Raw genomic sequence first — 14438 nt, 5'->3', positions numbered from 1 at the left:
TGCGCAGAATTAACAAGGGATCGGCGCCAGAATCCGCACAGAAAAAAAAGCCAGAATCTGCGTCCATTTCCACCGTGTGAATGGGGCCTTAGAAGAGTATCAGTTTTATACACAATTAACTGTCACATAATGAAAAGTCTTTTCACCTTCACTACCTATACAGAAACATCCATGCTAAAACGAAAAAACCTCATGTTGTCTTTTCCCAGCTAAATATGGGTATTAAAAGTGACTTGCCCTGCTTTTGAGACAGCAAGCAAAGGTTATGTAAACACAAAGCTGAGTATTAGAAAGCCTTGTTCTCAGTATATAGATGTTTAGCTAGGTTATAGATAGTCTCCCTTTGGGCTGCAGCCTCTTAGTTATATTGTGAACCCATATTTTGTACATATATTATTTTACAATGAAAGTTTTACATTGCATCTTTAAGCAGGTCTGAGCATTTACCTTCTTCTAAATTGTGATTTACTGCGTTTTCTGTAATGACATCAAATCCGCCAAGTCTTCGAGCTTTGAGGTACTTTACCTCCATTGCATTAGCAAATCAATTGTAATTGACTTTTGTAAGCTATTAGCATGATCATCCTACCTGCTTATGGATGAAAAAGCCTTACGAAATATGGAAAGAAGATCATTGAGTACATTATACAGAATGACAGATGGCTAGTTCCTATTATTTTTTGTTGGTGTATTGTTTTATCCACCAAATTTAGAAAACGTTAATGAGTAAACTTTACAGATCAGAAAATAAAAACTTCATTGCAAACCTTTCTACAGCAGTGAGCTATGCTGTTTCCACATCTCATAAGTTATAGAAACAACGTATCTCACTGCGCTGCGGAATATGTTGGCGCTATATAAATAAAATTTATTATTATTATTATCTCACAGAGCTTTGCCGTTTACTGCATGTGAAACCTGACCCCTGACAGTCTGGATTTGACTGTCAGCAGGGATGGAGATGAAGGTGAACTCTGGGACGAGGTCTGGCGGTGGGTGGATCATTTTAGAAATAGATGTGGACCTGCATGCACCGGACATTTATGTCACATCCTGTGGCTATGCCATATATATGCCTTTTTTTGCATTATCCAATTATGCATTTTCACACCCTGGTATGTCAGCCTTAGGGTCCATTCACACGAAGGAAAATGGCGCTTTATTTGGCGCTAAATTTTCTGCGCTGAAAAAAAGGCCACCCATTGACTTCAGCACCCATTGGAGTCAATGGGAGGCTTTTTTTTTCAGTGTTGAAATTCAGCACCAAATTCAGTGCCATTTTCCTCCGTGTGAATGGATCCTTAGTCATAGGGAAACAGCTAAAATAAAGTTGCATTGAAAAAATGCAGCTAAAGCACATTTCTTTTCCCCATGGCAGTTTTCATTGAGTTTTTTTTTAATGTAGATTGTGAGCCCTACATAGAGCTCACAATGTACATTTTTTTTCCCTATCAGTATGTCTTTGGAACATGGGATGGAAATCCATGCAAACACGGGGAGAATATACAAACTCCTTGCAGATGGTTTTTTGCCCTTGGTGGGATTTGAACACCAGGACTCCAGTGCTGCAAGGCTGCAGTGCTAACCACTGAGCCACCATGTGGCCCCAATAGTTTTCATTGAGTTTATGTGCGTTTTCCTCTTTGTTTTTTCTTTCACTTATAAATCTATAGGAAAAATAATTGTGCCACAATAGCAATTTTTTTTTAAAGTCAATTAAATGGGAGCTAATGGTTATTAACCCCTTCCTGACATCTGCCATACTATTAAGGGGGAAGCCGGGTATTTAAATATGGCGGCCACATCCTGCACTGATTGCAGGCATTAAGGACCACGGCACCTTGGTTAAAGCTGACCAAGGCGCCATTTTATTGGCGGTGCTTAGGCGCCTCCATTTTGGGTAGGATCCATTGCCATGACAGCCGGGAGTCAATTGAAGGAGGTCAAAAACGAAAGTCGGAAAATGCCTACGGCTGGAAAGGGTTAATAAATTATGGAAAACTTGGTAATATTTGTCTGCTATATATCCAGACTAGGCTAAACGTATGAGAAAAGAATAGATCGACTAGTTCTAGATGATAGTCAACCTAAACTAGATGACAATTCTTGATGATATAATTGTTCTATATACTTGACTTGAACTTTGACGTTCCTAAAATGTGTGTGTTTGTTTTTAATATTTCAATCATTTCTTGTTAATCTCTTGTGATATATTTTTAGACTTTGTGTGTCTCCAGGGGCTGCCTGCCTTTGGCCTTGTGGCACTCAATAACTCAGCCCACTCATCTCTTGGTTAAAGTATTACATGTAGAAAAGAAAAACATCCTCTTAGATGGCAAACAACAACAAAAAACATGTGGATGTTTCAGAAGATCAGAAAAGCCATTTCAGTGTTCACTTTTCACAGCAGCAGTATTTACACGGTTGTCGAACCACAAATTGTAGCATATACAGACCGCCTGCTCGTATCTGGGATTTGGTATGAAAAATGGAAAATAAATTAGACGAGATCTGTCACCACTCTTCTCATATCTGTTTTAGTAAATGCTCGTGTTTCCATAATAAAATAATTCTGAATCATATTTTATTTTGCTTCTGCGGGTCATCCGTTTTAATTGATCTTTACGACTCTGCAAAAAACAACCAGAAATTGGTTTATCTCAGTCATGTGAATGTTGGTTTGAAGCAACCATTTTAAATAAAAGACTGTCTCAGCCCGTTTTTGACATTTGTGTGAATAAGGCCTAACTCTGCATTGTGCTCTTCCTTTGTTATTCCTCCTAGACACTTATGAGTAAATTGAATAAGTTAGCGAATGGATGGCACCAACTGGCAGCATGTCTCTACACACCCTGGTGTTGTCCATCTACTATCAAATTGTGCAAAGACAAACCTATTTATCAAGAAGAATGGATGCACCCAGGTGTCAATTTATTCATAGCTTTCTAAGAGGAATAACAGAGAAACATGACAACATTGAAATTTAAGAAAAGATACTCCGAGATCATTATTTCCTGGAAAGTACAGATTCCTAAACAGACATGACAGGAGTGGTGACAGGTCCTCTTTAAGTTTGTAAAGAAATCATACCTGGGCCTTACAGAGCACGTGCACAAGTGTATTTGCACTCACTCATATCAATCCAAAGAGAAATGCTGAGGACCCTATTACTGCACCATAGTAATGGTGTCTGTCATTACATACACGCAGGCGCAATGAGTTAAAACAAAAAAAATGCTCATTTAGGCTAAGGCCTCACGTTGCAGAACGCACCTAAAAAAAAGCTGAGGAAAAATGCAGCAGAAACGTATTGTGTTTTTTCCTCAGCGTTCTTCATTGCGTTTTTGCTGCATTTTATTTCCCTTATTAAATCTATAGAGAAAACATGAGAGTTTCTGCTGAATAATTGACATGTTGCGTTTTTCAAAAACACAGCTTTTCCACAGTGATTTTTTTTTTTAGGCAATGTGTAGATGGGAAAAGCCAGACTCTCATTCACTTTGCTTTTACTAAAAAACACTGTGTATGCACAAAGTGGACCTTACCCTTGGTTCACATCTGCGTTTGGCAATCCGTTCGGGAGTCCGCATGGGGACCTGCCGAACGGACTACTGAACGCACTGGCAAGCAATGTGTAGTGAAAGCACATGGACTCCGTAGAATATAATGGGGTCCGTGTGCCTTCCGCGCGCTGCCTGCACGAATCATACAGACATGAAAGTAGATCACAAAGTACTTTCATGTCTGGATGATTCGTGCGGGCAGCGTGCGGAGAGCACACGGACCCCATTATAGTCTATGGGATCTGTGTACTTTCACTGTACACCGCTTGCCAATGTATTTGGTATCCGTTCGTTGCGGACTACCCCGAATGGATTACCAACACAGATGTGAATGAGGCCTAAGTCTCAAAACGGCACATGGGTTTAGGAGCATTACGTATCAGTGATAGCTAAAGTGTTACCTAAATAAGGTAAAAAAATAAAGTATGCATCTGAGCTGCTGCAGCCTGAGGCTCACATTGCAGGGACTCGGGGTCAGAAACTTTACACTTACTACTTCAGGGCCTTTCCACACCTGCAGTGCAGAGCAGGGAAACACTTTGCCAGAATGGAAATCATCATTACATATATATTTTGCAAATGTTGAGAAAATTCTGACCTTAACATGAACTCATGAGTCATTGAGGGAAATCTAATTATTACCAACAATAGCTTCATTTCATATGCTATACTATTGTATCATTTACTTTTACTAACATATGGAAGCCCTTCCTGCCATGTTTTCCCTTTTGGTAGTGTACTTTTTGCAGCCTTAAAAATAATTTATACTTGTATGGCCTGTTGCTCCGTTACGTCCCCAGGGTGAGACATTTTACCGCTTATATAATAAGGAGACGCAAACAAGAAGTCGTAAGTCTTATGTTGCATTAAGAGAATATACGGCATATAGCTAAATTGCATGTGTACTGGAAAAGTCCATAGATTGGCCTGTTTTATACTAGCACCAAACCTCCTCACTTCTACTCTGTACTATAACAGAAAAGCTGATATTGCAGTGAATTCTAGTTTGTGGGGATACACCGTCAAATTGTCACCATTGTCCTCTAGTTCATCCAGTACTATATACAGTGACATATATGTTCTCTGATCAGCTATAAGATTAGAATCAGGAAAAGAGAACAGTTAGTTCTTGAAGTTGATGTTTTGGAAGCAGGAAAATGAAGGATCTCAGCAACTTTGACATAGACAAAATTTTGATTGCTAGACGACGGTGTCGGAGCGTCTCCAAAACTCCAGGCCTTGTGGGGTGTTTCTGCTGTCAGTTCTTACTAAAAGCACATAGGTCATGTACACCCCTTCTCTAAAAGCAGTAATCTCTTTCAGTGGGACAATGCGCCCCATACATGCCAAAAACAGTTTGAGTGACCTTAGACACGATATATGAAGTCTTTTTCTTATTGAACCATATAATTTATACACAAAGTATCAAATATTTTCATTTTAAGGTCAGGTTTCAGGGTTTTTTTAATAGTACATTCAGAATACCTGCATGGACCCCAGTGTACCACCTTATAAAGCAATAGGTTACTAATTTATGTGCAGTGTGCAATGGATCTAACGCTATGTCATGATATTTCAATCTTAGCTGAAACCACAGAGCAGATATAAGAAAATAACAAAGTAATGTTTATTTTAAAAAATATTGAAATATTCCCTACTTGATAGCGCCGACTGCACCAATATCACTTCATATTAATAACAGGAAACATAAAGCAACCATAACTCCTTTTTTTAAAAAAAATTAAGGACAGGAGTATAAGTTGTTTTTGTGTACAGAGGCTTCACGTGGATTGTTTATTTCTCCTTTGAATAAATGGTTAATGCAGTGTTACTCCACACCTTATAGCATGCATTTCAAGTGACCATTTGTCAGAAACATATCTTCTTTTTCATTCTGGCAGTTAATTACTTGTGGTTGAAGTGACATCATTCGACAACTGTTACGGGATCAAGCCCATATGCCTTGTCATATGGACGAATAACTATTTTAATCATGTCTTTAGATACAGCGATTCAACCTCATTATCTCTGGTGCGCTCTAAAGTAAATGTGGAAGCTAGCAGAAAATGCCTTTGCTATGTATAGAGTGCCTGTTTTTCCTAGAAAATAATTGAAAGCATGACTTTTTTATTTTATTTTTTTTAGAATAAATAAAGGTACCAAATCCTGGTTTAATTACCATCTGTTTGATTTGCATAAAATGTGTGTTTACCTCCCGTCTAGTATGTTCACGAATAGTTTACTTACTACAGTATGCACACATTCATTTATTTTTATTATTTTCCTTAAAGTCCGCAGATGCTGGCAATTTTCACCATTGTCAAGTAGTTTCTCTAGGTCTGGAATATCATGTGTAAATCTGATAAGCCACTAATGACAGTATGAACTGTAAAACAAACATTCCAATGAATGTGGATGCTGCAGCAGCGCCAAGTCATCTTACTCCAGTTCCAGTACGTGAGCGTACTTTCTCTTTTCTTCTTCGCCTTGTATTGGAATCCTTTTTAAAAACTGCAACCTCAGTAAACATCAGCAGAGGGAACATATGGTTATGTGCTTGCAGGAAGCAAAGCAGGTGTCTGCAGTGAGCAGGTGTTGCTGTGGTTGTTTGAACTTGCCCCCAGATCACCAGTTGACTGCCATGACGTCCCCCTAACAGGTGGCTAGAGGCACTTGGCTGACCATGTGATGTTTATCCAGGGAGCTACCAGGGCTGGCTGACGGCTGCAGGCAGGGGAAGAGGGGCTTTTCTTGATGGCTTTGATGAGAATATTGCCCAAACTTATGTCTCATTAGTGTTTCCTAAGGTCCTCTTGGAAGAGAACAACAGTTTAATTAAGAGCTCCCGTAAAACACGTTCCCTCACACTTTTCCCCCTGCAGCGTTTTAGCACATCAGAGTCCATCCGAGTTGCCCCAGGCTGAGTCGAACAGATATACATCTGGCATTCCATTTGTGCAAGCTGTCAGTACAAACACAGGGCCTCACACCAGTTTCCTTTTGCCTTGTCTACAAATATAGCTATGTCAAGAGATCTTTTTTTAATATATATATTTACATGTGTGTGGGCTTAAGTCCTTCATGACCCAAGAATGACTAGAAATATGTATGGCATACTACTTATGTGCATCTATAATCTCCAATATTATATTATAATACATTCAGCTTCAAACAGGCATTATGTTTTTTCAGCCTATAGAAAACAGAATTTGTTAAGCAGGAAATGATGTACCATACTGAAGTTGTGTAATGTTGTTGTAAATGTTGGACCGGTTGGCAACTAGTACAGAGGGAGAACAGGTCATCCAACAAATCTGCTATGGCTAACTTTATATACTGTTCATTGAGAATGTCAAGCCTAGAAACCTAAGGTATATTTCCATGACTTGTTGACTATTAGTTTAATATTTAGCCAGCCATGAGTTTCTGCAGGTGCTTATTCTATTATTATTATATTTCTTAGAATTTATACAATGTTTAACCCTTATGAATATACCTGCTTGTCTATCTTTATATTTTGCTATTGCTTTGTTTTGATGCTACTCTATTACATGCTGTGTTGCATACTACTTTGTTGTTAGGCACACACACATATTTTGCAATATATTTTAAAAGTAAGAAGAGAATGGTTAGAGTAGAGGAAGAACCTTTTCTTTAAAAGGAGTGTACCACCTCCCCAAGCATATTCAACCTCCATGTTACAGAGCATATTACAGCAATAAACAACATGCCTTTGTTATACATGTCACTTTTATATCCTTATCATATTTTCCCTGCATCACCCTGTTAGGGACAGTTGATCCTTCCACCTCTATGACATCACTCATCCTACTTGAGCAGCAAGAGCAGTTCTCCTAAGGTTTAAGGTCTTCCCCCAATGCACCAACTGTGACCTTTGCAGGAGACTTCTAATCTTTTTTTCCTCCAAATCGTACAAAGTGACATATATAACAGAGAGTATATAACCATAAAACATGGTACTGTCCTTTAAAAAACATAGAGGCCAGCAAATGTAAACAGCCCCAGGAGGTGAGGTCATCTAAAAGGGGTGGGAACTTGAAATGCTGGTGAAGACAATGTGGTGGGAAACAATGTGAATGGAGGGAAGACAGAGGACAAACAGCAGACACAGGATTTTCTTCCAGATTTGCATAACTCTTTAAAGTGAACACTCCTTCTTTTTTATGTGTTTTTATGTTCATCATACATAACAAAGGTATGTTGTTTATAACTGTAATATGTTCTGTAATTTGGTGGTAGTAGTTAAATATGCTTGGGGGAGCTGATAGACTCCCTTTAAGGGGTTTTCTGATCTCAGCAACTTATCCACAGGCTAAGTTAAAGTGTTCGGCTACCTCCTCTTGTTCCATTGAAGTACAATACATCCAATTAATGAACGGAACCACCATCTTGGAAATCTTTCGCTGCCATTTAATCCAGGAAGTGCATTACCTCAAAATTGCAGTTGCGATGTTTCGGATCATAAGATCCTTCATCAGGCTGGTCCTGTGATGCAGCATATGTGCAATGCTGTGGGGGCTCCCAGAGTGCAAAAACAGATTAGTTTATATATTGAAATTATGTAAGTAACTAGGAACCTATTGAGTAATTATCAAGTGTCTGTATGGATGTACAGAGGTTGAAATCACTTATAGCAGGTATGGTGAGGATTAGAGATGAGTGAGTAGTATTCGATCGAGTAGGTATTCGAACAAATACTACGGTATTCAAGATACTTGTACTTGTTTGAATACTATCTCTATTCGCAGTAAAGATTCGATTCAGAACCAGCGTTGATTTGCCGAATGCTATACACTGTATAGCATTCGGCAAATCAGGGCTGGTTATGCAGTAGGCTCATCCTTGCTAGTCAGGAGAGCTGGCAGCTTGCGGTTATGCGGGAGCTGACTTTTTCTCATAGGAATACATTGACCAGCGTTGATTGGCCAAATGCTATACAGTGTACAGCATTCAGCCAATCAACGCTGGTTCTGCCGGAGGCTCGTCTGTGAGGAGGCGGAGTCTAAGATTGGACCACAATGGAGCCTGCTGTGGTCCGATCTTAGACTCCGTCTCCTCACAGACGCGCCTCCGGCAGAACCAGTGTTGATTGGCCGAATGCTTTACACTGGCCAATCAACGCTGGTCAATGCATTCCTATGAGAAAAAGTCAGCTCCCACAGAAACACAAGTTGCCAGCTCTCCCGACTAGCAAGGACGAGCCTACTGCAGAACCAGCCTTAATTTGCCAAATGCTATACAGTGTATAGCATTCGGCCAATCAATGCTGGTTCTGCAGGATGAGTAAGGGCCGGTTCACATTAGCGCTTGCCTCCCGTCCGGAAAGGAGTCTGCAGGAGGACCCACCCCAACGGAATATCAGTGCAACTGCAAGCGCTGTGCAGTTAAAGTGCACGGACCCCAAAGACTATAATGGGGTCCGTGCAGTTTAACTGCACAGCGCTCCTCCTAAACACTCTCTTCCTGCTACTCGTGGACTTGGTGACTCTCCTTTAGTCGAATAGTGGTTTCCCCTGAAACAAACATTTTTTCCCATAGACTATAATGGGATTCGATATTCGATTGAGTAGTCGAATATTGAGGCTCTACTCGAAACGAATATCGAATCTCGAATATTTCACTACTTGCTCATCTCTAGTGTGGATACACTAAAAAATACACCTGACGTATGTTTACTACAAACACCTTGTTAATAAGATGGTTGAAACGTTGACCAGCTTCCCTCAACTGTACCTAACTGAATGTGATAATGATTATAAATAATTTGGAGAACCAGGCAGGGCAATTTTGCTGACATCTGACCATTTTATACAATAGAATGTCATATGAAAACGTCATTAAGACCCATTCATTCTTTGTAACGTCACATACAGCGTTTACAGGCCAGTCAACCAGAAACAAGCAGTGGAAAATGGAGGAAGTCGAGGCTTCTGACTGTTGCTGGCTTAAGATGAAAATGGAAGGTGAGAACTTGGAGAGTTAAGTTTATTTTGAAGACAGCTCAACACTCAACCTTTTAAAATCACATGTAAAAAATGGTTCCAGATACACATACAGAAAAATGACCGATGAAAATATTAACCAAGCAATGGCGTATAAAGACAAAGGTACCATTAAAGCTCTGTCCACATCTGCATTATGGCTATGTCTCATAATGGAAGCCATACTGATTTACTGGACCAGTCATATGACAGATCCAAGGAGCCCTTGAAAGACCCCATAAAACTTATTGTGGAGTCAGTCGAGGTTCTGTAGACTGCTCCACAACCTTGATATCAAGAATAATGCAAGTGTGTACATAGCCTGACTTCACATATTCATTGGTCTTAATGTGAACTATAAAGACCCTTATGTCGTGGAGAGGAACTAACTTTACTCCTGTTTTTACCATGACCTTGTTAAAACAAAATGCAGAACATTCATACCTGTGTAACAATTGTGCCTTCTATGCACCCCATGAACTTATAATAGTACACCCTAAGAGAGTGTGTAATATTAATCAGTATGTCTGTTTCTGTTTATTGGACGTACTCAGACAGGTAGGTCTGTTTGGTGACAACCCCTTGGCTTTAAAGAGTAACTTGAGAGTTAAAGAGTCATTTCAGTTGATATATATATATATATATATATATATATATATATATTGAATAGTTCATGTGACTATATGGTATGAGAAGAAACTGCTATTACTATTCTATTCAGTTCAGAGGAATCACATAGAGATAATGCTGCATAGAAGTCTATGGCGAGTGTGGAGGTGGAGGAGTGAGTGGAGAAAGCAGAAAGATACCTCCTAGAGCAGATACAGTAAGATGTCTATCTCACCATAGTTTTATTCACATCTCTACTGTTCAGTACTGCTAAAACCTTTAGGAAGACTACTATACAAATGCTAGAAATTGTAGTTGCTTGAGACATCATGTTTGTTTTCCACTCATTGAGCTCCCCCTTTCCTCTCCATAGACTTCAATGTAACCTAATCTGTATATGAACATTTCTTCACACTGAAGATGGATTGAAGGATGGATTTGGCCGTTTGAAAAGTTTAGTAGACTGGGAGGAGCTGATAGGAACATTTTCCTCTGATAATATATGTTAAAAGGCGGCTTATATTCACCTGAACTATTGCTTTACAACCCCCCCCCCCAAAAAAAAAAAAAAAAAACAAAAAAACAAACAAACCAGTTACTCTTTAAATGGACACTAGCAGCAACTGTGCAGTTTTCAGCACCACAGTGTCTCTCACGTTACTCTTCTCCCAGACCATCAGCCAGTTCAGAGGGGAGTGAAGGGTGGATTCTCAATTACTGTACCATCTTTGCCATTCAGTAAGGTGGCTGTTCATGGCTTATATTGCACAACTAAGTGCACTGCCTGCTGGCATTATCTGTCTGGCTTAAAGCTGGAGAGAGTAAACATGCTGCTGGGGAGAACTTGACAAATATGAATCAAAACAATCAAAATGATACATAAATATACAAAGGACAGTCCAGAGTCAATCAAATAATAGTTAGATTCAAAAACTGAATAGATTGTAAATAAATTAGTATATACTGACACAGATAAATAAGAATCAATGTCAAATATCATAAATGTTTTTGGACTAGTTATACTGAGTAAGAGGGTGGTTGTGTATGCACCTCTAAACATCCTATACTGACCCAAGTGAGACACGTTTGTAGACAGCCTAAGCCCTTGTTCACATCTGCGTTCGGTATTCCGTCCAGGGGAGTCTTGCCGCTAGATCTCCGCAGGGATCATGCAGACAGGAAAGTAGTTCACTATCTACTTTCCTGGCCGCATGATTTGTTCGGGCAGCTTGCGGCCAGCATACAGACCCCATTATAGTCTATGGGGTCCGTGTGCTTTCACTGCACACTGCTTGCAGTTGCGTTCGGTATTCCGTTCGGGGAGAGGGTCCCCATGCGGACTCCCCGAACGGAATACCGAACGCAGATGTGATCGAAGGGTAAAATGTGTTCTACCTCACATCCTACACACATTTCATCATGTTCTACTTCTGGGAAGAACATTCAAAAAGGAAGCACATAGTGAAATGTGTCTGGCAGTGAGGAGGAGAATGTTTGGTGCTGATGTTGGTGCTGCTTTAGACCTTATTCACAGCGACTGACTTATTATTATCGGGTGTTTTAAAAACCATTAAAGAATATGAGTGTATTCACATATCTGATATTTGACAAACAAAAAGACTGTTAAAAACATAACCTGAAACTATCTGAAAGTCAGATATCAGTCTATTATATTTTAAGTGTGCTAGTGGACATTCCTTTTTGCATTATATTCATGTTTTCAATACTCTCAAATTCTGGTTTGATTTACCCTTTAATGCCATTTGTGTATTTAAGTATCAATACATGTATTGATTTGGGGGTTCCTGAAGGGTTGTTTCTTGGTTTGATAGTTTGTGTCTTTATGAAGTGTTGACTTGGAAGTTCCGTTTATTGTTTCTGTCCTTGTCTGCTCAACTCCATGTTTAGCAAGGGCTATCTAGAGGATAATGGAGATGCCATTCTGTTAGGCTGCTTGTACTCCACGATTTGTGTTTCAGACTGGGAATCCTTTTTTTTGTTTGTGAAAAACAAAATACTGGATGGAAATGTGCAGATGTCTAAGACAACTCTGTTGTCCCACTCAGCACTTTTAGCTGCCCCCGGCCAATGCTAGAGAAGGACATTTGCATTTGCAATTTATATGGCAGATATTCTAAAATAAGGTTTTTTTTTTTTTTTTTTTGCCAATATTGAGTTAGTAAAATACCCCTAAATGATGGAGGAGTATGCATAAATGAAATTCAGCTGCATAATAAGCACGCATTTATAGGAGTTTAGCAATAGACTGAAACAAACTGCATACCCATACTATAATGGAAGACTAAGTCTATAGATATGGCTTCTTCTGCAGTGTGCTAGTTCAGGTCACCGAGATCTACAGGTACAAGCATGGGCAAAAGAATCTGCTACAAAATGCATTGTAGCTTTATCTAATTCTAGTCTCAAATTCCTCACATTTAAGTTAAAGAAAATATAAGCAGAATTGATTCATATTAAAGATGTAAAAACATGGTAGACAAGTACAGTGCAGATATTGTTAATTGTTTTCTGTATAGGCATCCTAAGGGTGTCCTTACAGTTGTGGTCATTGTGTTCAAGCCACATCTGTTATGTGCTAAATGCTGAACTACACCTGTACCAAAACATTGTACCGCCCAGCAGTGTGTCCACTGTTTTACTATATCTCTCAGCAGGCATGCTTTCCATTACCAGCTCCTCCACAGCACTTGCACGTACTCTTCCTTCTTCTGTTGTTGCTGCAGGGTTTGAACATATGGGTACAAAGGCTTCCTTCCTGATACTTAAAGGGTAATGGCATATGTCAGTAAATCTCCCCAGTGTGTATAAAGGTCTGCTCCACCAAGCACACGCACACCCTGCCTGAGCAAGGTTGTAGTTTTTCTAGTGACCAAGTGCAAAGGTGTGTTTGTTAGCAACTGCTTGACTTACTGTATATGATCTTGGACTGTATTCCTGACTTCATCTCTTGTCTACTGAGTTATAACACCATTCTGATTACCTATTGCTGACCCAGACTATTCCTTTTTTTCTACTCCTTTGCTGCCAGTCCTGGCCTAGACCTTATTCACACTCGGCTTGTGGACTGATCTTTGATGCTCTGCACCTTAGTCTCTTACCTTCTTGGTCAACAGCTACCAACACCAGGATCACCTTATCAATTAATAACACCACAGTGAAGTCTAGATCTCTGTACATAGATGAAGACTGGAGGGTTTGCTTAGATAATGCTCTCTGAGGTTGCCCTAAGTCAAAGTGGTATGGTGGCTCAGAGAGTTCACACCCATTAATAGCATCAGTATAGGGGCAGCCCAAAAATGAATGGTAATCAATGTGGCTGCTAATTACTGGTATCCACCATTACTAATACTGCTGTTTGATATGGCACAGCCTGGCAATGGTCAGATGTAGCCAGAACACACCATGAAAGGGTACCCTTAACAAGACATTGTGCAGCAACATTTATACTCCTCTATAGTACAAGACTCCTTGGTCATCTACAAGTTAACTGTAACATCTTATATCTTGTTTAAGAATGTAATTCAGTCTTTGATAGATTCTGTCTTTTGTGATGGCCTGTAAACAGCAGAATAGAGCAATTGTGCCTTGTGAATGTATTCTGTTACTGACAGTCTTGTGACTACCCAAGACAGGCACAATATGGCATTCAGAAGCAAAGTATATAGGCCATTAGCACACTTGTCTGTTTCTACAGACAATAATGGCTGAATGTTTTAACAATAGTAGACAACACACCAAGAGGAGTTTGACAGCACGTAGTGAAAATATTTGCTTAAACTTTCACTGTTTGCCCCTTCGGCTTTTAAGGAGTAAACTGTTGGCTAAAGACTATTTTGTGTGTGTATCTCTACATTCAGACATTTGCTTTTTATTGCATTCAGCTCTATATCCCTTTCATATGTTGCTAAGATCTTCATATCTGATTACCTTTATCACAATGTTTACTGAAAACCATTACACTGTGTCAATTTGCTGCAAAAATATCACAAACCTGGTATAAAAAGCCATGTAATAGTAAATAAGACATTTTTATCTATTTCACTTACAGAAGTTTTGCTGGTTTTCTACTTCGTTGCAGCAGTTATTTTTGCAATTATGACAACCAATAGCCATATTTGTTGTCAATTTTGAATTAACCCCTTAGCAACAGGTGGCAAACTGGCTATGCTAAAATAAATCCATAAACATCCCTAATCTGATGTTATGCTTGGAGAATAACCATCTCAAGGAAGATGTAAGGCCT

At 39.4% G+C, this 14438-nt stretch overlaps 1 protein-coding gene across 7 annotated transcripts in view; it reads left to right on the top strand.

Moving 5' to 3' along the window:
- Positions 1 to 14438, top strand: part of NFIB (nuclear factor I B) — a 354487-nt gene that overhangs the window by 289021 nt on the left and 51028 nt on the right. For 5 of the 7 annotated variants that reach the window (XM_075279467.1, XM_075279417.1, XM_075279432.1 and 2 more), the window contains one exon: positions 9458 to 9547. The exons of the other annotated variants lie outside the window; for them this stretch is intronic. In XM_075279467.1, coding sequence (XP_075135568.1) covers positions 9458 to 9547 — 90 coding nt within the window. The remainder of the gene's footprint in view (positions 1 to 9457; positions 9548 to 14438) is intronic. 7 annotated transcript variants of the gene reach the window in all.

The sequence above is a fragment of the Leptodactylus fuscus genome, chromosome 1 (genome assembly GCF_031893055.1).
Source record: "Leptodactylus fuscus isolate aLepFus1 chromosome 1, aLepFus1.hap2, whole genome shotgun sequence".
Lineage (NCBI taxonomy): Eukaryota > Metazoa > Chordata > Amphibia > Anura > Leptodactylidae > Leptodactylus > Leptodactylus fuscus.
Note: the sequence above shows the minus strand (reverse complement) of the source record. Positions and strands in the feature narration are given on the sequence as shown.